The sequence below is a fragment of the Drosophila teissieri genome, chromosome 3L (genome assembly GCF_016746235.2).
Source record: "Drosophila teissieri strain GT53w chromosome 3L, Prin_Dtei_1.1, whole genome shotgun sequence".
NCBI classification, from domain to species: Eukaryota; Metazoa; Arthropoda; class Insecta; order Diptera; family Drosophilidae; genus Drosophila; species Drosophila teissieri.
In genome coordinates, this window is record NC_053031.1 from 12192757 (window position 1) to 12219196 (window position 26440).

At 42.7% G+C, this 26440-nt stretch overlaps 1 protein-coding gene across 1 annotated transcript; it reads left to right on the forward strand.

Moving 5' to 3' along the window:
- The first annotated feature begins 14228 nt into the window (after positions 1 to 14228).
- LOC122616690 (homeobox protein caupolican) lies at positions 14229 to 26192 on the forward strand. The gene is made up of 5 exons (XM_043792231.1): positions 14229 to 15435; positions 21660 to 22157; positions 22436 to 22554; positions 23319 to 23641; positions 24609 to 26192. The coding sequence occupies exons 1-5, from the start codon at positions 15385 to 15387 to the stop codon at positions 25679 to 25681; spliced, it is 2064 nt and encodes a 687-aa protein (XP_043648166.1). The 5' UTR covers positions 14229 to 15384; the 3' UTR covers positions 25682 to 26192.
- Positions 26193 to 26440: the final 248 nt, after the last annotated feature.

A 26440-nucleotide genomic window follows, 5' to 3' on the forward strand; every position in this document is an offset into this window, starting at 1 on the left:
GTTATAATGTTGAAAAATGGTATTATTGGTGATAACAGCATCTTATATGAGAAATAAGAGTAAGTATTTGTTCTTAATGTGTATACTATATTATTCTTGCTGTTAGGTAAAGTATATAAGATAGTTATTATGCCTTAATAAAGAGCAAAGAACTAGTTTTGCTTATTTTGCAATCTAAGTAGCTACCTCTTTCTATCTTTTAATTCAATGACATTTTGGACAAATTTACGTGGAAAAAAGGAAAAACTTTGGTAATTGCTATTTTTGTACATTTATTCCAGCACAATTCTCTCGTTATTGATTTTTTAATTATTGTGCAGCGTTTTTTCTCGAATTATTGCTAATTACATTTACTCTCATTTGCATTATTTTACATCAATTTATACATCGCCTGAACACTTGTTATAGTTCAGCGACAACTGCAAACGGGCTTTCAAAATAAATATGACACTAAACAAGCGCATTTAAATATACAAAATTATGGGAATTATTATTTTCCATACTGCGTAAATTAGGCGAAGAAAAAACATTATTAAAACATATTATTTATATGTATATAGTGAGAGAGATGAAGATTTTAATGAGTATACTACTTTAAATAAGAATATATGTACATATATATGATTTGCCACAATGCAATAGGAATAAAGATGCAGAAGAGGTTGGATATATATTAAATAACTGACATTTATTTCAGTGCTCTGATGCATTAGGATTTTTTCAGTGTAGGTTTCTGCCGAATTGACGCTGAAATTGTCAAATGCCTGGGACATGGAAAATGCCGTCCGCATGCGAGACAAAACCTCCCAAACCAAACCAAACAAAAACTGAAACCAAACTGAAACCAAACTGAAAGCATAGCAAACCATAGCAAAGCGAAAAGCCGGCATCTTTGCGATTGTGTTCGTGGGGGCTACGTTTCTACCTGAAACGCGGTGCAATTGTGTGTATGTGGAAGTTGGCTTTTATGGGGATAACAATTTGTAACGACTATCGCCGTTTGATAAATTAACATTTAGCAGTGGCTCGATTATGCAACAAATTGCCAATTCAATTGAAATTGACAGCACCGACGAAGGAGCAAGTGATTCAGCCGCGATGATTCAGTCGAATTAGCCGCGATGATGGCCAATACGAGTATTTGTAAGTGCAAGTGATTAATTTGGTTTCGTTTGACACAGTTTACACGATGTAAGTGGATAGCGGACAGCGGACAACGGACAGCGGACAACGGACAACGGACAGGTACTTGATTTTTAAGAGCCACATGCCGAGCGCCACGTCACATGGACCGGCAAAACAAATTTCTTAAACGTTTTGCTCACTAATTCTATAGTACGGTGCCATCATCGGGATATTAGTTCCGATCCAAACCGAACTGATCCATTCAGTTCCCAGGGCCTCAGTTTATGGGCTGTTTTACAATGCTAAATGACCGCGCTGGGCATAAAATCTACCCATTACACAGGGGGCCAATCAGTAAGCCGCGTAAATTAATCGTACCCAAGAGGTATGATACCATACCAAACCATACCATACTATACCAAACCATACTATACCATGCCATACCATGCCGTACCAAAGTGTAGCACATGGGAGATCCTTCGCAGTGCCGCGCTTGTGAAGCGATCTCGTTTATGGGTCATAAACCATGGGATCGCGCCGGTTGCAGCCACTCGACATTCCCGGTATTGTTGTGGTTGGGATTGAATCGGATCGGGGATTGGGGATTGGGGATTGGGATTGGACTTGGGGAACTGGTCACCAGCGGCGAGGATATACGACAGTTAACTTATCTTGCATCCACTTAACGTCTTGCGGCCATAAATCAATCCAATGGCCGAATGCTCGATGGCAGGCAGCCAGCAGGCGAATTAATCACTTTGAAAATTGTTACCCATTTGGAAACTTGTCGCATTTGCTTTCCAGTTTCAGCCTTCGATTCGGATTTAGATTCTGTTTCAGTTTCCGAGCAGCGATCTCTACTCGTTTCCAAGTATACAGTGGAGTGTCGTGTGTGGGCAATCCTTCAACACCATGTGAAAATCACGGTAATTTATTATTGACAGTCGCAGTAGTAGGTACCAGTCAGTCGCATTTGTGATTAGTTGCCTTCTCCTATGCCTAAAATCCCAGAACGGATCGGGATTGGAATTGGGATTGGGGCATTTGAGCAGTCATCTCCATGGTCAAGTGGCATCATGGGGCATCTTTTCTAGTGTCATGAGACCGAAGTGAATGGCACATCAATTTTTCTTTTTGTTCGATGTGTCGAAAACGGTAAGCGGTTGAGTTGATTTAAGAGCTCCCCATCCCCTCGTGTCTAATCGAATATTAAAGGTTTTTTAACTATCAGTCATTAAGTACCATAATGGTGCATTGTGATGGCGAAATCTTAGAAAACCATTAAATTGAGTAATTCAATTAAATATATGTTCTATGACACTAATTTGTTATTTATTGTTGGCAATCCTTTCATTCTAACTTCATGTGTTAAGAAAATGATGAAGTTAGCTACTTTATGCTAAACTACAATAGTAATTAATCTCCTTGCAATCTTTGTTTTATATATATAAAAAAAAAATACAATAGCGCACCACAAATGCTCAATAAAAGTATAAGTACTCAATAAAGATCTATAAACTATGATTAAATGCTAAAATTCTCTGTGAGCTGCAATAAAAAGTTTATTGAATGTGTTAATCCGTAAAGGATTATTCAACCCACTTTTCAACAAATCAAACATTTTTATTCTAGTGCAAGCCAAAATGCAATAAACCTTTGTGCTGCAAACAAATTGTGTGCTCTCATGAAATACTTTTTAAACTTTTATTTGATAAATCAGCGTACCGTAGCTGTGAGCAAATATGTTGTATTAATTTGCAATGCTAACCCCTTTCGGTGCGCCTTTAATTCGCAAATATTTAAGCCAAACAAACACAATGTTCGTGCGTCTTAAGCATAAACAATAGAAATGGCTAAGCCAAAAGCCGCTTTCTCTTATCTAAAGTCGGCTTAAAGGCTTGAGGCTGGTCAAGCAATTAGTTGCATTCAACGTTATTGATCCGGAAATCGTGTACGATATTTTATTAAATTTTCACAAATTTTCATATTAATCGCAAGTATTCACACTCAATTATAAAATACCAAGAACATAAAATTTGCCCCGGCATAATGAAGGGAAAATTCCTTGAGATGCCGACATTCTACTGGAAATAGACAAGGCATTTCCTTTGAGCACTTGGAATGGGTTTCATTTTCGGTGGTGGCTAGCTGGGTTTGCTCAGTTCCAAGATGCTACAAGAATGCAAAGTGTCATTTAAGTGAAACAAGACGAGAACAAATACACAGCATCCAAGCATCGAAGGCGTCTGCGATGTCGCTGGTGTGGGATGTGGATGGCAAACAAGGAGCAAGGAGCAAGGGGTAACCCTTTCCTCTGGCTGGTGCATCCTTCCCAGCCACGCAGCTTACTTACGCAGCTTCTATAAATTATAGCTGCCGCTTGTCATGTACGGAAATCCTTGTGTCAGTGCACTGCCGAGCTGGCAGGACTCTCTGCATCCTGAATCCGGAATCCTGGCTCCGGCCTCCGCCACTTTCTGATTTTGACAGTGCCTGGCTGGCTGTGCGATGCGTTGCGTTTGTTTTCAACAGGATTAGAATTTCGTTGCAACGCACAAAGGCCTCAGGAACAATTCAAGCAGACACATCTCGCAACTATAACAATTAATATCCTGAAATTGCATCGTGACATGAGTGTGTAGTCTGTCTATTCCGGCTGCTACTGCTGCTTTTGCTGCCAAAGGAACAGCGCACACGAGGGCGTATACTTGATGGCGTATGCTAATTTCCCTAATGCCTTCCTTCGAGATTCCCACATCCTTGCGAATTGTGTGCGTGAGTTATGGACTCAACTCGATGAGCAACCCCTGGTTTATGGCCACAGATCTTGGGCGGAGTGTTTGGCTTAAAGGAAGTTAACTTGAGGAAATCCCAATTAAATGCATTAACTAAGAAAATTTCATCAACTGCTATCTTGATTACTGATTTCGTATTAGTTACAAATGTATTCCAAATATTGTGTTAATTAGGTTTCTAAGCACATGAATTTATGTTATAAACTCATAACTTTTATAGTTTTTATTTTCACTAAGATTTGTGTAAAGCTCACCTAACTTTGTAGATTATATAAAAGATCGTCAAAAATAGGTCTCATTTGAATGAATCATTGTAAAAGTTTTGGAATAATACTCAATGTGTAAGCACTGGAAGCTTTTCTAGCAGACAATGTATGCGATTTGTCAATGGATTTCCTGAATAATTGATTACAGCCAACCAAAAGACATTTCATCATCATCTATTACGATCCGCACGCCTCGGCTTAGAGTCATATTTAATGGACATGTGCGGTGGGCAATCAATCATGACCATACCTCGGATCTGGTGGCTCTGGTGGGTCTGGTGTCCCAGAAATTGGAAGAAACGCGGAATTAAACTACGCGAGAAGAAATCCGAAAAGAGAAAAATAACCAAACTAAAAGCGCCCACAATATGTGGGACCAAATACAATCCGCACCAATGGGGACACCTTTGTCAAGGCAGCTGATTATTCCTGACATCATGTGCGGCACACTCGACTCGAGTATACAAATGTATATTTAGACAACTGCCATTGATAAGACAAGCTAAAATAATTATGACCATTAGGGCACATTAGGCTCCGGGTGTTGGGATGCCTCCGCGATCGCGATCGCTGCCACCTTGTGGCATAAATACTTGAGATTGGAAGTCTGCAGTTTGCTGGAGGTGTTTAGGTGTATTTCTATATTCCCATTATAAATTGTGACTTTTCACGCATTTAAAGAAAGAAATCAAAATTCTGAAACCTTATAAATATATAAATTATATCTTATGGGATAGGCTTATAGGATATTTCCCAACATTAACTTACAGTTAAGATACAGTTACGATAGTGTGTAAAATCAAAGACTTAAAATGGAAATATTATCCAAACTATTAAATAAAATTGTACAATTATGGAGGTTTATTTGTGAACATAAAAGGCGAATATATTTTAAAGGTATTTGTTAAAGTAGTTTATACATTGGTTGATAGGTTCACGTTTTTCCTTGTTTTCCCGCCAACATAGGAAAAATCAATTTCAATGCAAACAAACTGGGCAGAGCAACACGGCATCGCGTTAATTATGCGGGACAGGAAAACGAATATTTTATTAATGAAACAGAATTTTTCACATCTTAATGAGATGGCTTTAGAGCGCAGAACGCGGAAAATGTCGCCACATCGTCTGCGTTTTCCACGAGTTCCCTTTTTTTTCCGGGAATATAACCTTTTGGGTATGCAGTTAATGGGTGTCTCCGATTGCTAGAGCAGGTATTTAAGATGATGCCCTATCGGGTAACAGCATCAACTTGGCGGTCTAATTAACATGACAAAGAAATGTCACGTGTGGAAATTTATGGACAGCACTCTGGATGGCAAGGTTGCAGATGGCCACGATAGTATTTACGATGCCGTTTGATTGGTATACCAATCGATTTCCTTGCCGCCAATATTTCAACGATCTCCGATTCTAAAAAGGGGCCCCCCTTTAAATCTGGAACCAGGCAACTGGCCACTGGCAACTGCAACCTGGAATCTGGAGGTGAAACCCTAAAAACCTAGAGGAACCTGGTTCCAGACACTCAGTCGATTCCGCTGTCGTTAAAACAGCTAATTTTATTATGCGGCTGACATTTACTATCTACAGGTTTGTCGCCGTTTCTCCAAGAGATATCCACCTCGACCCGCAGACATCGTGGATCCAAAAACACAGAAAAAACAGAGAAAAAAAACGGAAAAAATGCCTTCACTTCGCTTCGATTCTTTTCACTTATCTTGTTCCTGAGTGTGTTATGTTCATCCATGATTTGTATTATACACGCTGTTTGAAATAAATTTAAATTGTGTTACCGATTTTTAAAGCTGCGTCCAGATTATGCGTTTTGTTAGACGATTTCTCTTATCTTAATGCGGCCGATGTTGGAGACAGAATGTCTGGTGGTTGAGTTCAATTCCCCGATTCCGATTTCGATTCCAATTCCAATTCCAATTCCGATTCAGAATTGGATTCCACACACGTAACCATGGGCATTGTTTAATGGAATTTTCTTGTAATGCGTTCTGAAATTGGTTTTTAAAGTGCGGGTCCGAACATTTAATTTGTTTGTTAATAGTTTTCGAAATGCGTGTGTGCAGGCTGCACCCTTTTTGCCATGAAAATAAAGTACCCGGCTCGGAGGACCAATCTACCGATATCTATATACCATCTGCAGCTGCATCTACAACTGCATCTGTATCTGCATCTGCGAATGCGAATGCCAATGCAATGCATCTGTATCTGCGGATATCTGGCCATAATATAGCCTGTTGTTGCTTAAATCGGGCGTAAGCGAATCAATTCTCATTTTAATTTATTGACACGAACACAAGCGCCATTGCAATGGACATCGAATGCCCGGAGTTCATAGTCCATAGTCCGGAGTCCAGTGTCCTGAGTCCATAGTCCGGGAGTCCGGAGTCCAGTGTCCGGAGTCCAGTGTCCATGGACTCCTTCATTTTCCGCCATCGCTTGCCCCGGCTACATTGCACCAATTATACAATAACTCGACTACAATGCAATTTGCATTGTCCTGCAAATTGGAACTCCGATGTCCGATGGCCAAGAAAGGAGGCACCACCGAAGCGCATTTAATAAATGCGCATACGCCTCGTGGCCGCTCGCCGGATGGCTGGCCGCCAAAAAGGTACATTAACTGCAGACCCAGATACTCCCAATATCGTCCTCCCCCCCCTCTCTACCCTCTTCACCCTTCCTTCCTGCCATTGGTGATATCCTGACCATCCTGCACTGAGCCCTGGTAAACGCAACACATAATTATTTATTGAATTCACGAGCGCGCGACCGTAAAATGTTATTTACCCAATGGAGTGCTTTTCATGGCAGACATGGCATTGCTGAATTGGTGGGCTTATTTAGCTGATCTGACACTTGAATGAATCTGATTTATTGCGGAAGGGTAATGAAGGGGTATTTAACTAAAGTGGATAAAAAGTAAATCACTTCACTTTGGATTTAAGCATTTGTATTTAGGCAAACCAATATGATTGGGCTTGAATTGTTAGAAATAGCTAATAATATTTTTAAATATTTAAAGAAATTGAATGATTAAGTAAATCACTATTTAAAGCATTTTTTATGGGAATACTAGTATACGAAGTCACACACGTGATAGTTTTATTACTTAGTTTAATTTATTTAGTTGTAGATATAAATGTACCCTTCTTTCATATTATTTAAGAATTTAGCTCGTTGGAAAATACGTTTCTATTTAATTGAGTGGTGTAGGGAAAGTAAAATGACACTAGAATACCAATTCAGGCTGCCAAATATCAGGAAATAAAGATATGAAGTGAAAAGTGTTGTGATGGACTCACCTAATTTGCTCTAATAACTCAAAGTCGCGTTTATTTGTGGATAATTTTTCACGAAATAGACAGAGAAAAACTGCAGAATGTGCAGCACTCGCACTCGAGAACAATCAGCCTGGCTAAGTGGGTCGATGGCTTCTGCCTTCTGGCTCGCGACTAATCATCGTTAATGTCGCGACGTTTGTGTTTTTGAGTTTGGGTTTCAGTTTGAGTTTCAGAACTGAAACTGAGGCCTGCATAATTGATGATTGCTTTTAAAGTGCGGCGACATGCGAGTGTTGTCACCAGTGGAAAACCATTTTTTTTTTACCGCCGGAGCATGGGCATTTACACTTGCCCGCAATTAGTTAACGATGCTAATGCTGGCAGCCGGTTTGGCATTGTTTCAATTTGTTTTAATCGATTCGCGTTAATTCTCAAATCTTGTTTCACTTTCTGCGCTGACTTTTCTACATAGTGACGACTACACGAATTGCTGACACAAACATGCACCTATCGTACATACATATGTGTATAGCTTCAAGTAATGTCATAATCACTTTTGTTGCGCCGGAAAATGAAACATTTTCCAAATGATAAATCAATCAGGTATCACGTGTGTTAAGTGTTTGTACTTAATCGATTTAAATTTGTTTAAATGAATTATTCAGCGAATCCAAATGACGGCTGTAACCACAATAATAATTAACAACACTTCATGAATTTAAGTTTTTTGTTATAGTAAATTAAGCAAAGTCTTTGATTAATTTGCATGCTGAGATCATTTAATAGATCTTATATGTACATACATACGTAGCTGCTTATAAGTAGTCGCTTCGTCACTACGTATACTGATTACCACAGTGTTTTTTTGTCAATACGTATATATAATATATTATAATATAATATATATATTTTGGCACAATAGAAATAGGCAAAAGCTTACCAAATAGTATATCATGTGTGAGTTCCAGCTTGGCAGTTAATTTTTGTTTAATTTTTAATTTGACTTCCCATTGAATAAACATGTTTAAAATAAAGTAAGGTACGAGTTTTCCCGCTAGCCCGGGGAAATGAAAACTTTTGTGGAATGAACATGGCACCGAACTGAACTCAACTGCACAGAAGTGAAGAGAAGTGAAGTGAAGTGAACTGACATCCCTCGGTGGCGATGTACCGAAATGCGCAACACGGGATGATGCACTAATTACTGGGCTGCGTCGCTAAATGGGCGGAATTTTCAGTGGGGGGGATTTTGGGGAGGTGGGGGGTAGAAGCGTGGAAACTCCGACTGTAAAGTGCCTGTCAAGGTGCATCAACGGGCACATATACACACACACAATCAGCCGAGGCGTACGCATATTTCAATGACGCACTGTGCGATTTGCAAACTAATCTGCAATTTATTACCGCCCAGCCCACGATGGCGACAGGTATGTAAACTCAGACCCTGGTACTCCGTACTCCATACTCCGTACTCCCTGGGACCCAGTGCACCATCACCAGCCAGCCAGCCAGTCAGCCAGTCATCCATGTGGATCCACAATTACCGGATCCGTAATGCCGCACTTGCAATTGGCCTTAACTTGGCCCGGGCAAAGTCGTCAACATGATTTATTTTTGATAAATTGCCACGGCCGACGCTCCAACTAGATGCATTTGCGACATTTGCGGCAATTTTGCAAATGATTTACACGGAATGACACGGAATTTAATTTCAAAATTCGCGAATGTTGTTCACTTGCTGGGTGGCAAACATGAATCTCTCACTGCGGCCTCCCTTGGCATCGTTTTCCATTCCCATTCCACATTTCCATTTCCTTCGGCGGGATAAGTGGACATTATTTATAATTGTGCTATCATAGTCAATCCGTCATGGGGACCCTCCATCTGCGATCTATAAGTATACCTATGTATATACATATACGATGTGTATTTATAAGTTGGCATTTGCACAAGTGTATTTGGTAATGGGAGTGTTAAATGCCATGAAGAAGCTGTCAAATAAATTAACTTGCCACCATACGTGCTTCTTGGAATTTTCTTTTACTCATTTGGGGGAAAACCATCGCAAATACAAATTGTAATTACCTTTAAAATCTTAGTGCAAATGGCATCAAAATGGTGTAACATCTAGTTAGTTGGCAGATCAATTTAAACACCTTTCAATTAGTTTTTGCGAAAAGTTAAGTAGCTGCCATTTGACAAGCTGAAAGTTTGTAATTATCTGCTTTTATAGCGCACTTTTTGTGTTGTAACGAATGAACTTTTCGGTGATTTCGTAAACTTTGTATATCCTTGAACTCATTTCGCTTCTCCGAAGTACAGGTGTGTGCTTAAAACTTCGCATTCCACTCCCTCTTGAGGGACTCAACTTTGGCCACATCCTGCCTCATCGCCGGAGGAAACTTTTCCTGTTGCGCAAAGGATGTGCAAGGACACGACCAGGATTGTAGTCAATTAAGCAGACTCAAAGTTGAGCTCAGTGCCTAATAAAGATTTATTTTTATTTTGTCGGTTTATTAGTGTTTATTATTATTATTATCCGCAGAGTAAGACACTTTAATTGCACTTCTTTTGTGCATGAAAATGGGGTTTCTCTTTGGAGTTCTGCATTTTTATATGAGCCCATAATACTATGTGCTATAATGTATATAAATGCTAAAACTGGAAATCCTTTATATTATCACTTATATAGATTTATTGAATCAAACTAAATTTCGTTTATAATTATAGAAATGCCTAGAAGACTACGTAATAAAATGTATTTATGTAGTTTACCCATAAGTTTGGTTAGTTTTTAGTTTATTTTCTAAGAGTGCCGCATAGTAATTTACATTCCATCGGATATCAATCACCCTTTCTCTACTTTCGAGGACACTTCCCCTTCACTTTCTTGATGGAACTGCTGCAGCGCCTCATTAAACCGCAATTAGAATGAATTGGTGACACCGCGAGCCACTTTCGACGTGCTAATCATGCCAAGCACCTAGATCTTCTTCGTTTCGGAGTCACCCAGTCACTTCACTTCCAGGGGCATGTGGCAATGTCGGTCGTGACGCATGCCACCGACGGACGGACAGCTGTCCATACAAAGCATCTACTTATAATTGCCCCAGGGCCCCACAAGCCCACCATAGCCATATGTAAGTATCTAGCCAACTTATCGCGACGGAAAACCAATTGGAGATTCGGAATCACGTCAATTGTTGCGACAATCAATCGTGACTGCGGATGGGATGTCGATGTCAAAACGCCGACAAAAGGGAACGCACGCGCAAAGAATTCGGAGGAAAGGGTCCCCTACTTATACCTATACCTATACCTATGCCTATTCCCATTTCCAATAGCTATAGTCGTTCCCATTCCAAATCGGTTGCTTTTGACTCCGAGGGCGGCGATCGGCACTTGAGGCACAAAGAGCACCGATTTGTTGATTTGTTTTGAGAAGTGAGTAAATAAGTATGTTTCCATTTATGAATGTGTTTGTTCTCGCTGGTGTTTCTGTTCTGTTTGATCAGCAATTTCATTTTCGAGTGCCATCGATAAGATGGCCAGGTGATGATAGTGATAGCCCCTTATCTCAAATGGCTGATAACGCCAAACACTGATTGGTGAGTGGCTATATGGAGCTCCCACCCACCGGCTATCTGTCGTTAGAGTTCCGGCTAAAAATGGAGAATATGCCCGGGGATTATGGCCAATTTGTAACAGAATCTTTAGTGTTGGCTCCCCTTGGAGTCGTGGCTTAAACTGGAACTCAAACTCTAACTCCAACTCCATTTGCAGGTCCAACTCCAAGTGCAAACCCAAAACACAAACGAAAACAAATTCATTTAAAGCAATTTGCATGAAGAGAGAGTCCTTTTTGTGCTTGTTACGGTGACTTTATCGTTTATCGTTTTGCGAAAAGGATTTTATTATATTCACCAGAAGCACTATCCTTCCGCCTTTGCATGTGTGTGTGGGTGTGTGTGTCTGTGCGGCAGAAGACTTTTCGCCGAGAGGAAAGTATGTATGTGTGAGCAACTGTGTGTGTGTGTGCCACATACTGAAAAGCGACAATTTCATGTCCAAATGCTTTCCAGGTGACATGAAACAACACTTAAGTAAGAAGCCTTTCAGGGGCAGGAGGTGGGTGTGAATATTCAGCCTGCAACTCTCTCTGTGCAGCTGTATCCATGCCACCCACTCAGCCCACCCACCCACTCACACACATTAGCAGTTAAATTTGTGCACACACTCGCAATTCCAAGAGTGTGTGTGCGAGTGTCTCTGAACCAACGCACCTGGCGTCGAAGAATAATATCTCTTAACGCCAAAATCTACATTTAAATTGTTTTCAATATAATCTGCATGTCCTGTCCACCGAGTGAGCAATGTTCGTGTGTGTGTCGCACTAAATGAAAACAGAGCTCAGACAATGCGAATCCTGGGATCAGGACATTTATGGGCTCAGGCTAGGTGCTCGCTCGCAAGGATATGCGACATGTGCCACAGTTCACATGTCCGAAATCATCAAACAAATCACTCAGAGGTATTGATTCAAGGAGCTCCGCACTGCGGAAAATCATTGCTTAAAATGTTCTTAAATTACTATAATCTTAATTCAAAATACATCTAGTTTACTTTACTACCCACTAAAATAAACTTTAAGCCATTAGCGATTCTTAAATGGAAAACTATAAGCTAAAATCATGTTATCTATTTTCTTATGCTACAATATCAATGCTTGTAAAAATCCACATTAATTTATTCCGCTTATATAAGGATTCTAGAACTGTATAAATATATGATTTAGGAACTACACTATTTAGTCAGAGATTTATATTCAAGCTGTACGCAATTAAAAAATAAATATTGACAATATGTACATATTTTGAACTTCTTTTTAGAACTGAATTTTCAAAAACCATAGTAAAATACTGCTTTAATTTCGTCTATAAGTTCTTTATTCTCAAAAGCGACTCTCTTATGTGCATCCTTTCGTATTTCAGATCCCCAGACTCATGAAGTGGGTGTAGAATTTCGTGGCGCCGCCAAGAGCGTCCAGCAACTGATGCCACAATAAGTGTAACGATCACGAGTTTCGGGCAGGCGGGCACTTTTCCCAAAAATACCCGCTGCATTTTCATTTTCCTATGCAAATGACAAACTGCAGCTCACACACACACACATTTACATATGAGTACGTTTGGAAGTACCGAAAAAAAAGTGCCACATGTGCGTCTCTTTTGACTTTGAGATGCGCTCGCATTTATAATAAATGGCAGCGCGTTAACACCCCAAAACATCAAAATACTCATTTTACAGAAATTCCCCAAAAACGTTCCCCTCCCCTCCCCATCCCGCCCACTCCGCTTTCCATTAATTAGAACGCACTCGACTCAAGGACCCTCGAGTGGACCGACCACGCCCCCTCCTCGGATGAGTATCGAATGGAATCGGATTGTTTGTTTGTTTTTTCTCCCATTTCGGTATCTTGTTACGATTAGCTAGTCCCAATTAGCAGCGATTTTCGTGATTTGGCCTTGAGATGCTGGAATATTGGGCACTTTTATGGGAAATGTATGTGCAATGCTTCTATAAAGCTATTTTTAAAAACTACAGAAATTGGACAGTCTGGGAAATACATGGTATTTCATAAAATGTTGTTGATACCAATAACTTAGGAATTTATTTCACTTCAAATAAAATTTGATTATTTCTCCTAATTATTTGCACAAGCAGGCCATTGAAAATATTAAAAAGGTTGTAAAAGAAACAACCAATCATTTTATTAGGGCTTCGATTTTCTAAATGCCACCATCCTGAAATTAATTATACATTTACGTAAATGTAGAACGGTTTTTATTAGGAATCATTTCATCAAAACAAATATGTTTAAGTAAAATATAAAAATATGTTTTTATTTGTTTGACTTATTTACGTTATGTTTATTTGAAAGGAATAATACTATCTCCAGTTTTTTTGCCATAGATTATTTGTATGTCCGTTGGGCTTATAACAAGTGTCCTACTTATTTTTCTGTTAATTAAATATCTAAAATCGCCTTACAAAATTTATTTGTATACTTGATTATTAGTTTTGCATACATATTCTTTTAATACAAACTTTAAATAAAGCTAGAGTTTGTATATTAAAAATATAAGATTTCTTTCTAGCAAAGTAAGCTTAGACCCATTTTGACCACTCGTTATGATAGCCAATCTTGAGCAACTCTTTGCTAGTTTTGCCAATTATTTTTATATTGTACTCTTTTTTATCAAAATCGGAAAATTCATAGCCAACTTTGGCAACAATATCCAATTGGGAAGCCTTTCGATCGTGGTCCGCCATCAAATCGCTTCCAACGGCGACAGAGAGGGGCCGGCAGAAGGAGAGCGTCGACTTACTTTCCAGTGCTTGGAGGTGGGCGTTCTCAACGAGCAAAGCAACAACAGCCCCAGAGAGTCAGCCCATCTCACTCGTCACCAGACCTCTCGCGGGCGAGCAAGCGAGATAGCTGCTGCTCGTGGCTGCCGGTCTGATTGGAACGCTGGCCAATGGGAGAGCGCCTCACTGGCTGGCTCTCTCGCGACCCGGCAGCCATCCCGCTCGCACAGCTGCTGCTGTCTCTGTCAGACGCAACCGCGCTGCTCGCTGAGCGGCCGAAAAACAGTTTGTTCCGAAACGCGAATAGGTGCGCATCTTCGCATCTTGGCATCTCCGCCGCGTCGCCCAGTGAAACTCGAAAAACTCGGAAAAGGCCGAAACGACGTAACGGCGAAAGTGCCGAGGAACGAGTTACAGTCACCGGATAAGTCACAGTCGGTTATTGAGTCGCAGTCACTGCCGTCGTCACCGTGCAGATACCGCTGACAGGTTGGAGCGGAACCCGTTTTTACTGGAGCGTTGCCAGCGGATCGGATCGGATCGGATCGGAACGGCAGATGCAACCGCCGTAGATAATGAAGTGCGTGCAATAGTTATGATAAAAATAAATACGAAAAAGGAACCCCGAAAAGACATGCAAACCTCGCTGGAAATGCATAAAACCAACTGAAACAAGTTCGCTGCAAATATCAAAAGACTGTCGCTATAACTTCGAAACTCTCCATAATAATGCATCACATAGCAATAAAATTCCGTAGCTGACTTTGAAAATATTGTACACAGTGTTGAGAAAACTGAAAACTGAAATACTTACCCATTCAGTGGGTAAACTCGCAAAGCAAACACTTAAGAGCCGCTGACACATTCTTTTGACCGAAGACCGAAGAGCCGCGTACATTTGTAAATCTGTTTGCGGCAAACACTTGAAGCCAATTTGGTTTGCTGGCTGGTTTTGTGAGTGTCTCTTTTTTTAAACATTTTTGAAACCGGCCGCCAAAGCGTCAAATAGAGTCAATAAAAATCGAGTAAAAACGGATGAAAACTACGGACGAGCGAAAAAAGAAGGAAAACAGCAAAGTCACACAAAACAAACAAAACATTTTCCGGCTCCGGCTCCGGCGACATTAACAGAACTGCTCGACATCGACAATTTGTTTTATCAATTTTCAACAAGACCAGCAGCAGCAGCAACAACAACAATAGCGCAACAACACCCAACAAGCCAGCAAACAACAAAAGCGCCCAGAGTGCTTAGCCGTCGAGCACGCACGCCAAATCCACCCAGCCACCCACTGGCAACCCACGGGCCACCCACTTGAACCTCCCTTAACCACCACCCAACACCCGCCCCACATCCTTGGCCACCCCTTTTCGAGGGCTCCGCCAGCATCCGCATCCGCGTCAGCATCCACAGCGACATCCGCATCCGCAGAGTCGAAAAAAATAAGAAAACCAAATAACAACAAGCAAACAACGAGGGACGCCCCACAGTGAAGCCAGGCACAGTGAACTCGCGTGAGTCCGGCCAGCGAGACAATGGCTGCATATGCGCAGTTTGGATACGCTGGCTACCCGACGGCAAATCAGGTGGGAAATGTGAAAAGCTTAACTGTTTACCCTTTGTTTAAATCCCTATCGATTACTCAGTAAGCAAGTTTATTGATTAATTAGTTAGTTTATTTACATCCCAGGAACAAGCCGCTGAAATAGCAACTTTACTTAAGTTTTAAGCGCTAACTTAGCACAGACAATATACATTCGAACTATGAATATATCTTATATACATATCTACTTTTTGAAAAAGTTTTTGCTTTGAAAATGTAATATCTTTAAGACTTAGTTATGCTTTCAATAACAAAATAAGAAATTCAAAATCACTCAAGAACATTGCCCCAAGTATATTTGTAATCTCATAATTTGCGTTCCAATTGAAGGCTATAAACAACTTATTACAAAGCACTTTGTTTCCAATATGCATTGTGAGTAGAATGTGAGGATTTTTAAATACATTGATTGAAATTTAGTAGAATGAGAAAAAACCAGTTGAAAGAGTTTATCATTCTAATTAAAGCGAATTTTCTGAATTATTGCCACTGGGCGCCTTAAATTTAAATTCACATATGGCTGAATCATAATAATTTAGATTGGCCATGAAATGAAATTTATCAATTTCGCTGTGTATATTTATTGTATTTTGATTTACAGCTGTGCCATTTTAATATGCAGCCATAACTTAATCATTGCGAAAGACACTTGAATATACTATTTATAATATATACTCGTATATAATATTTGGCACACACAAAAGATCTTTCATAAAACCAGAAAGCAAGTGAGTCAGTTGAATATTTTTTGGCATGTGCGATGGGAAATCTTTAATAATAACTTTAAATTTACATATTAAGCCGGCGGGTTTGGGCAGCAGCCACTGCACATGAATATTCAAGCACTTTGGCACCGGTTGGGGCTCCTGGATCCCTATATATTATATATATACATACATATATATATGGATATAGCCATAATGGCCGCCAAGAAATGTTTCACAATTTAGGACAGCCGTCACCGCCTTGGATGCAAATTGGTGGCGGGGCATTCCGGGGGCAGTGCATCGTCCGAGGAGGCCTGGTCATAATTACCCGGTATTCCGAGCTCAGTAATTCAAATTAGCTGGCCAAAAGGGGGGTGGGGGTTGGGGGGTTTTGGCCAAAGGAGGAGTGAAACACTTGCAGCTACAAAGCCCTGTGTAATGCCTTGTTCAACACAGTATATGCGGTCCAATGCGTCAATGCTAGACTTGTGCGTTTATCCTGCTGCCAATTTAAATACATACATCTATATATACAGTATATATATGTACATATATCCTGACCACGTTGGCTGGCATAAATTTATGCTAATGAAGCCGCCGCCGGAGTGGTGCACCATTTATTATAATATGCAAACTTGGTAAATTACAATAATTAAAATAATGAACGCTCAGATTATCGACTATAATTATGGCTGCAGATGTGCAAAAGGCCTTTTGCCTCACCTTCGATTAAGAGCCAGCAGAATTTTGTCATCGTTTTGGCTCATTTGCATTCGCTTTTTGCACCTTCAGCAACTAAGAGCTACCAAAAGCTACTGACAGCTACTAAGAGCTACTAAGCCCAATTAAAGACTGGTCAGTAGATGCTATCTGGCTATCTGGGTGCCAAATTTATGCAGTGCACACAGTCGGGCTCTCATTAATTTAATTTTAATTTCAACGCCAAGACGGCATTCCGAAAAGAAAACGACAATATATGAATTTAATCAACGGCTGTCAGTTGGCAGTAGCCAAAGAACTTGGAGGCACATCGCACATCGAATTCTTAACTTCCCATGCGAGCTGTTCACGCATTTCATGGCAAAATAACTCAAATTCTAAGGCCGCAAAAAGTGCGCGACGATGTCGAGTCCTGCATCTGAATCCCCCATCCTTAACCCCATCTCCCACCTCCCATCCCCAAACTGAAATGCAGCCCCATCTCCTTTGGGACGCAAAAGGACAAGCCCGTAAATGATGCGAGAAAAAACTAATATTTCGCAGTGTGCATTCCATAATTGATTTATGAATTTTTAATGCAAACATTGAGACCGCAGTTGGCAAAGAGTTGGGAAAGAGTTGTTCCACTGCGACCATAGTATGCAGCGCCCCAACTTAATTCAATAAGCGAGCTCCACAAAAAAGCGGAGCAACTTATTCGCATTAGCAAAAACGCACTTCGGTGCTGTCCTTTTGGCATTCAATCCACTGGGAGAAAAGAAGGATCAATTGATAGGGAATACTTTCAAATATATTTTAATTCCATAGAATCCACTTTGATATACTGTTTAATATTCTACGCTTTAAGTTACAACTATTTAGTCTTCATACATTTATTTTTTGAACTAGACAACATTCTTGTGTAGCAACATAGATTTTCGTTTAAGTCTGGTCTACATTTTACAAGTTTTCTATAGGTTAATTAAATTCATTGGATTTAATGTGATTCTATTCACTAAAGTCTAGTAAACTAGCCTTTGAGAATTGTTTAGATAGACATATGAAATGAAGGCAATACAATTTAATACATACTTTCGAAAATGAAAAATCTGCTTCATAACTGAATGTTGATGTAATAAAATGAGGTCTGGCAGTATTATTTCTTCTCAGTGTACCCCTTAAAGTGGGCATGGGTATCTGTATGAATACGACGTACTCGTTTGGCAACGCAATCCTGCGGATGAATGTGAGAATATGCCAAATCCAAGAGGACTGACTGCGAACTCGAATGCGAACATGTGTTTGTTGTGTGTAGGGACTCCTTGTCGCTGGTAGCTGGTAGCTGGGATCCTCATATTTTCGCTTATTGTTCTGGCCTGGCGTCAGCTGAAGGAAGGAACCCCCAAACTGAAGGAAAGTCCCCAACTCCCCAACTCCGCAACTCCCGACCTCAACCCACATCCCAACGCAATCCAAGTGAACCCAATAGCTTTTGTTTCGCAGTCGTTGTTGTTAGGAGTGCAAAAAGCAAATCCATAAACGCATCCCCAGCGGTAGCAGAAACAACAGCAGCACCCAATAACCACAACAATGCCGATCTCCTTTGTCTTGACTATCCAATACCATACGATGCCATGCCATACCATACCATCCTAAGCAAACCATATCGCAGCGCACTATACGTACTCGTGCGTTCGTGAATTGGGAGTGGAAAGGGGGAGGGGATGGTAGGCGGACTCGTGAGCTTTAACATAAATCATAAAATTAATAACCGTAAAGTGACGGCACCAGCTCCACCAGCATCTTGGCCCCAATGGGTGCGGGTGGCCATCTGTAGCGGTAGCGGTATTGGTATCGGTAAAGGTATCTGCTTCTGCATCTGCAGATATGTATCTGCATCTGTGCATCTGGAGCTGCATCTGCATCTGGATGCGGATATGGATGTGGATGTGGGCACTTCAAAGGCAGAGATAGAGATTTACACGATGTCCATGCCGGTTCAACCGAATTACGGTCAATGAATATTCGCCTGATCTTCTTTTTATTTGCTTTTTTGCTTCTTGTTTAGGTTTTATGCTCTTGTATTTGTTGGTTTGGACTTTCGCTTGTCCAGCTGTTTTGCAGATTTCATGTTTGCTTTGCAGCTAAAGATGCAAGGTTGAATTGCCACTTTGAACTTTGGTCATGGCGCATTAAAATCAGGCTCGTATTCCCCGTTTCACTGGAGATTGCCGATTGCCTGCCCTTCAGATGGATTCCCACTGGTAATTAGTGGGAAACACATTCTGGCCATATTGATGCCTAGTTTTCGTAGCTCTTCGAATTAGTAATCTAATATTAGTAAGGATAAGCGGTCTTAGTTGAAATTTTATAATGCTATAAAGTAATTTTAAGTTGCTTTTCTGCAATATAAAATTATAATAAAAGTGTTATTAGTCCCATAAAGAATAATAAAATCATTAAAAAACTTGCAATAAACCATTCTGTTAATTAGAGCAATAAAATATTTACAGCAAGCGAATATCATAACTTTTGTTTATTTTTAAAATTATTCCCAACAATATATTTGATAACAACATTCACCTAAGTTACCTTTTTGTACCTATAATATTAAAACTCCTCGAACAGTTTTTATGCACAATATTTCTATGAAATGCTTGATAGCTTTAAGTGTTTAAATTGATGGGCAGGCAACATCACCAAGTGATTAAGATAGATGGCAGATAGCCAGCCACAAGTGTGAATATAAAATACTCGTTGTGGCAACTCGCAACTCCAGGAAATATTCCTTATTAAACCTGCCGCAATTTGACACCGGACTGCAAAACTGTCCAAAAAGTCATAAAAAGAGCGCCCAACTTTAAGGCAGCGTTTAGGAGCTGCCGACAAGTTTCAGCATTTCCGCAGAATAGAAACCCAACCCAACCCGGTCTCAAACCCAAGCCCAAGCCCAAACCCAATTCCAAGCCCATTCCAAACCCCAATCCCGAACCCAATCCCAACCTCCAGCAGTTGGTTCTCCAGAGTGTGGCTTATCCTATCTGCAGTCACCTTGCGATAAACTCAGCGGCTGGGCGCTCATCGCTGCACTTCCTGCGATTCTTTTGTGTTTTATATTTTTTTTTTTTGTATTTTTGCAGTCGAGTGGTGGGTGAGTGGGAACCATTAAAAATAAACTGACTTGCGTGCCGATAATAAGCGCTGTTCCAAGCGAAAACTTGACCAGCCAAGTCCAGGGAAGTCCACCAAAGTCCAGTGAAGTCCAGCTCCGCGTCCAGGTCCCCAGATCCCAGTCGGCTGTCCTCGTCCTTCCTCGATATGTGTTTTTTATGGGCGGCCACAAAAACTGAAATTGATGTTCGAATCGCAAAGCAAAAAAAAAAAGAACAAAAAAGTAAATAAAAAAGAGAAGGAATATAAAGTATAATAAGAAATGAGCGCGGGCAGCGTTTTGTACATTAGTGGAGACAGTCGACGATCCACTTCCAACTCCACCTCCATCTCCACCTCCACTTGCATTCATTCAGTATTCATTAGATTTCATTCATGAAACACCTTCATTATGCAACAATTTCCTGCTGCTTTTCGGCGTCGTTGCGAAATTGCCCCGATGATTAGATAGTCGCCAGGAGGTGTTGGCGAATCAGCTCGTTTAGCCTTCAATTACCATTATTATTTAAATCACATGGGCAGTGTCCAGTATCAGTTCAGTAGCCACTTCATTATGCATATAAGAACTGTTAGATACTGTTATTAGGCAATCGCTGTCAGATGCAGTGCCGATTTGGAAGTGGAATATCACGCCTTAAGTGGCATCTGACAGGCACTCATCATGCATCTAACGTATTCGGGATTTTCCGGCTCAGATCGATCGATTGCGATCGGAGAGGGGTTTCCAGCCGACGGCTCAGATGTCTCCGATTCGCTGCGGTTATCGCTCCAGAGGATATATGTTAGCATATAGAGGGGTTATATCGGTGGAGGAGGAGGAGGAGGGGGAGGGGGTGAACCAAGTCTACCTGCCCTGTCCCTCATCATTTGATTGCCCTTTCGGGCCAGGGCCGTGCCCATTCCCGGTCGATCGATCGGTCCGCTGATACTCAACTGTGGAGAACTCTCGAGAACTCACAGAACAGAACCCTCTTCAAAAGAGACCCGATTCTGGATTTTGGATTCTCGATGTGCCCAATGTGCCCAATGTGCGATGTGCTCGGCTTGGGACGAAGCGGTATCTGAAATCTGACTGTGATAAATTGAAAATTAATGAAGTGAAAATAGATGGAACGGATCGCAAAATGCGCCAGGCCAATAAAATATTTTGACATTCGGAGTTATCATCTTAATCTGCTTTCTTGATTTCGACCTGGTCGGCAGGGACATGCCTTTGCGCTTACCTCTCTTCTCATCCCTTTTCTTCTCTTTTCTTTGGTATTGCGGGTCCTGCCAACTTCACCTGTTCGTGCACTGGCAGAAAAAGGGACTCAATAAATTAGCAGCTCTCTAATTAGGGAGTTAAAGAGCTAACACATTTGCAGGAACGAGACCTTAACAATGCTATATTTTTGTTAACTCTTTTAAGGGGTGATTATATTATTAAGTACTAACAATTGTGTTTAAAGTGTGTATGAGTTCTTATAGAGTCTTATAGAGTTCCCCTTTTAAATCCTCGTATTTATACTTAATAAATAGTTACTTTTGCTCAGTGTAGGATTCCCTCGCTGCACACATTTTTTGTGTTCGAGCTCCTTTTTTCGGCATTGCTAAAATGTGCTCCTTTTTTGCCCTTGCGGCATCTTTGCAGCTGACCACCGCCAACACCGACAGCCAGAGCGGCCATGGCGGAGGATCGCCGCTGTCCGGCACCAATGAGGCTTCCCTGAGTCCCTCGGGCGGCTCGACGGCCACCGGCCTGACCGCCGGTCCACTGAGTCCAGGTGCAGTTTCCCAGTCGTCGCACCATGCGGGCCACAAAGGACTCTCCACATCGCCGGCGGAGGATGTGGTTGGTGGCGGTGGTGGGGGCGATGTGCCCGGTGGCCTTTCATCTGCCGCCCAGGACTTGCCCGGCCGGGGCTCCTGTTGCGAGAACGGCAGACCCATCATCACGGATCCCGTGTCCGGCCAAACCGTGTGCTCCTGCCAGTACGATCCGGCCAGACTGGCCATCGGTGGCTACTCCCGCATGGCGCTGCCCTCCGGCGGCGTGGGCGTGGGCGTCTACGGCGGACCGTATCCATCCAACGAGCAGAATCCGTACCCCAGCATCGGAGTGGACAACTCGGCCTTCTACGCACCTCTGGTAAGGATCGGGTGTGTGGGTATGGGAATCGCTTGGCAGCTGTTGAGTCCGGCTAATTGGCTTTGTGCATTGGGCGGAAATGCGAGTCGACAGGCCGAGCAGATATCGCCATGTTGGCCGTCAGCTCGTTGGGCCCGTTAACTTGTAACTGCCGCGATTACCTGCTTATTACCTTTGCTGGCTACCAAAGAGTCCAGCTTACACGGGGCTCACTGCCTCCGGCTGACTGCCAGCACTCTGACTAATCGCTGATGGCCCATTGCCGCACTCAATTTCAGAGCAATCCCTACGGCATCAAGGACAGCAGTCCCAGCACCGAGATGAGCGCCTGGACATCCGCCAGCCTGCAGTCGACCACCGGATACTATTCCTACGATCCCACGCTGGCGGCCTACGGGTGAGCATTTAGAAACTAAGACGATTCTTATGGGTAATACTTACAATGGGGTAATACAGTGGAACTTGTCTAATCAGAGACTTAATGTACTTATAAATGATATGTTATGGAAAATAAGAACACCTTTAGTACGCTGCAAGAAAGGGACTTAAACTTTATTCTATATTGTATATTTATTTCAGCAGTTTTGGTTAGTACATCTCTACATAATTGCCTTTAATGCAAATTAAACCTCATATTATCGTTAAATTATATAGTGACATTTGTGGCTTATAGAGTTACATACACGAAAGCAGAAACAATAGAGCTGCAGCTCAAGAAGTTCCACCGTGCAAATATACAAAATATACAAATGGGAAACTTAAGTGGGCTTAAAATGTTGCCATGGGACAAAAACTTTCGCGTCGTGTCGTCTGCCGGGTTTCCTTTTTATTTATCGCTTAAAAGGGTATGTCTGGCTTAGAGCTTGAGCCCCGGGGCGCGGTTTTGGCTGAAATGGGAATACCAATTCCATTGCCATTTGATGTTGACCTAGACGAGAGGAAGTTGCAAATGCAATGGATATGCCGATGGTGTTCGACTCTTATCAGCGATTGTTACCAATAACTGATTAGTGTCTTTAAGGTGTGTGGGCTTTGTTTGCCCCAAAAGCTGATAGCAGGCCGGAAAATCGGTGTTGCCCTAAGCAAACTCATTAGTGGCCATGATAGCCAACTCTGCCAATGAGCTGTACTATATATATATGTATGATTTCCAACCTGCAGATACGGACCCAACTATGATCTCGCCGCCAGACGGAAGAACGCCACTCGGGAGTCCACGGCCACGTTGAAGGCCTGGCTGAGTGAGCACAAGAAGAATCCGTATCCGACGAAGGGCGAGAAGATCATGCTGGCCATCATCACCAAGATGACCCTCACCCAGGTGTCCACGTGGTTCGCCAATGCGCGCCGGCGACTGAAAAAGGAGAACAAGATGACGTGGGAGCCCAAGAATAAGACGGAGGACGATGATGATGGCATGATGTCCGATGATGAGAAGGAAAAGGATGCCGGTGACGGTGGCAAACTCTCCACGGAAGCTTTCGGTGAGTCCCTGTCCCATGACCTCCTCAATTAGTAGTAGTCCTCAGCGATCTCTCTTTGTGATTTCTTGAGCCCCGGCATATTGTTTTCCAAACGCCTTGCCCCATTGATTCCTGCCAACTGGCTGGCTGGCAGGATGGCTGACCCGCCCCTTTAACAGATTTGTGGCACTGGGCTTTTAAGTACAATTTATGTGGCGAGGCGAATGTTATGCAACATCGTCCGTCGCTCCAAAGTCCGTCCGTCCGCAGTCCGTCGTCCGTTTATTTGTCTGACTGCTTAGGCGACATCCTCCCCGGAAGTTGACAGCACATTGTTGGCAAAGTGGCCTTGCGCCCGCACTCCGATTCTAAGATGCACTGTGCGAAAATGTCGCCTAACTTCAGAAGTTACTAGTTATGAAGAACACAAGTATGTTGATTCTAAACCTTAAACGCTTCTGTTTAAATGGAATATACTCTTCATTTGAGTTTAAGAAAGGCTTTGCTATCAAAACTTAAAAGCAGTAACTTATTCTTTGAGTACCGACTCAAGTCTAAGATATTTCTATTAAAATGGCCATAAAGCAGTGGTTGGTCGACCCATTTTCTCCGTGTACTTCGTCTCCAAAGTGGCCTTGTTCGAGTTGGCGACACATAGAAATGGTGCAACGCAGCAGGAGGGGAAAGGGGGGTGGGGGGGACTTGGGCGGTAGTCGGCGGAAACTCGAGTCTTTTGCTGCTGAAAGCTTTCTCCGCTGGCTGCGAGGGTTGCACGCATCAACGCCCACCAACAATTTCAAGGGTTTTTGCCACTGCCAGCTGCCAGCTGCCAAGAGTTCCACCTCCTGTAATATGGAAGTGCCAAGTTTTGCAGTCCTCTAAGAACTTGTCTGCTTCCTGCCTCTGACTTGAAATTAATTAAATTTATTTTGTGTCTCCACATGGTCTCTCTCTCTTTCTCCCTCTCTCTCTGGCTCTAATCTTTTAGATCCCGGCAATCAACTTATCAAATCCGAACTGGGCAAGGCGGAGAAGGAGGTGGACAGTGGTGGCGACCAGAAACTGGATCTGGACCGGGAGCCACACAATCTGGTGGCCATGCGTGGACTGGCGCCCTATGCCACACCCCCCGGCGCCCATCCCATGCACGCGGCCTACAGTTCGTATGCGCAATCCCACAACACGCATACGCACCCACATCCCCAGCAAATGCAACACCACCAACAGCAACAGCAGCAGCAGCAACAGCAGCAGCAGCAGAATCTGCAGCAGCTGCAACACCATCCGATGGATCAGCCATACTATCATCCGGGTGGCGGCTACGGCCAGGAGGAAGCGGGCGACTTTGCGGCCCAAAAAAACCCGCTGAGCAGAGACTGTGGCATCCCAGTTCCGGCGAGCAAGCCCAAGATCTGGAGCGTGGCCGACACAGCCGCCTGCAAGACACCACCGCCCACCGCGGCGTACCTCGGCCAGAACTTCTACCCGCCCGCATCGGGACCGGACCAGCAGTTGCCCCCTCAGCAGCTCCAGCATCAGCAACAGCAGCTGCAGCATCATCACCCGCATCACCATCATCATACGCACCACTCGATGGAGCTCGGTTCGCCGCTGAGTATGATGAGCAGCTACGCCGGCGGATCGCCATATTCGCGGATACCTACGGCGTACACCGAGGCCATGGGCATGCATCTGCCCAGCAGCAGCAGTTCCACTTCCTCCACCGGCAAGCTGCCACCCAGCCACACCATCCATCCAGCGCCGCAGCGTGTGGGGTTTCCCGAGATCCAGCCCGATACGCCGCCCCAGACGCCGCCCACTATGAAGCTGAACAGCAGCGGCGGCAGCGGCAGCGGGAGCGGGAGCAGCAGCAGCAGCGGGAGCAGCCACAGTTCATCGATGCATTCCGTCACTCCGGTGACGGTGGCTTCCATGGTCAACATTTTGTACAGTAATACGGACAGTGGATACGGACACGGACACGGGCACGGACACGGGCATGGACATGGTCACATGGGCGTCACTGCCAATGCCTATCTGACGGAGGGCGGGCGACCTTGAACCGGTTAGTTACGGAGAACAGTTACCAGTTACCAGTTACCCGATAGCAGATAGCAGGTAGCAGTTACCAGATACCAAATAGCAAGCGAAACTACTTACACACTACTTTCGAGATGGCGGGACAAGTGCAAGTGGCGGGCAATCCGCGATTACGATTACGATTACGAGTACGTTTAACAGATAGCGATAACTACACTAATTATTTTGCAATAAATGTAGCTTAAGTATGGCAATAAAACTTTATTTCCTACCATATCATAAATTATTTCGCTTTATAACTTTAATTAGCATATTTACACTCGACCGCTGCGAATTTGCGAGACGAAAATGTCTCGGTGGTGCGGTGGTGCTGGTGGTGCTCGTGTGGTGGTGGTGGTGGGGCACAGACTTCTGAGCCGCCCACTTTTGGGAGCTTGTCATGCGTTTTTGGGGCCTGAGGGGGTTGGGCTGAGTCACACGGCTCCAAGTTTAATGACTCGAAATAAACGCACACCACACGAACCCATTCATCTTTCGTCGGATGGAGAACGTTGAGTCTCGCTGGCATGCCAATATAATATATAATGCCAGCTACTACTACTACTCCACCGTGTTATAAATCAAGCGAACTTTTTGTCTTAAGACTAACATTTCCTACCTTAAGTGCTTAATCCACACAACTTAATAATTTTAAATAGCTACCGCATAAGATTAAGTATTAGTGCTAATATCCCCAAATTGGGAGGAAGTGGAGCATTAGTCTTAAGATTTTTGCCTAAA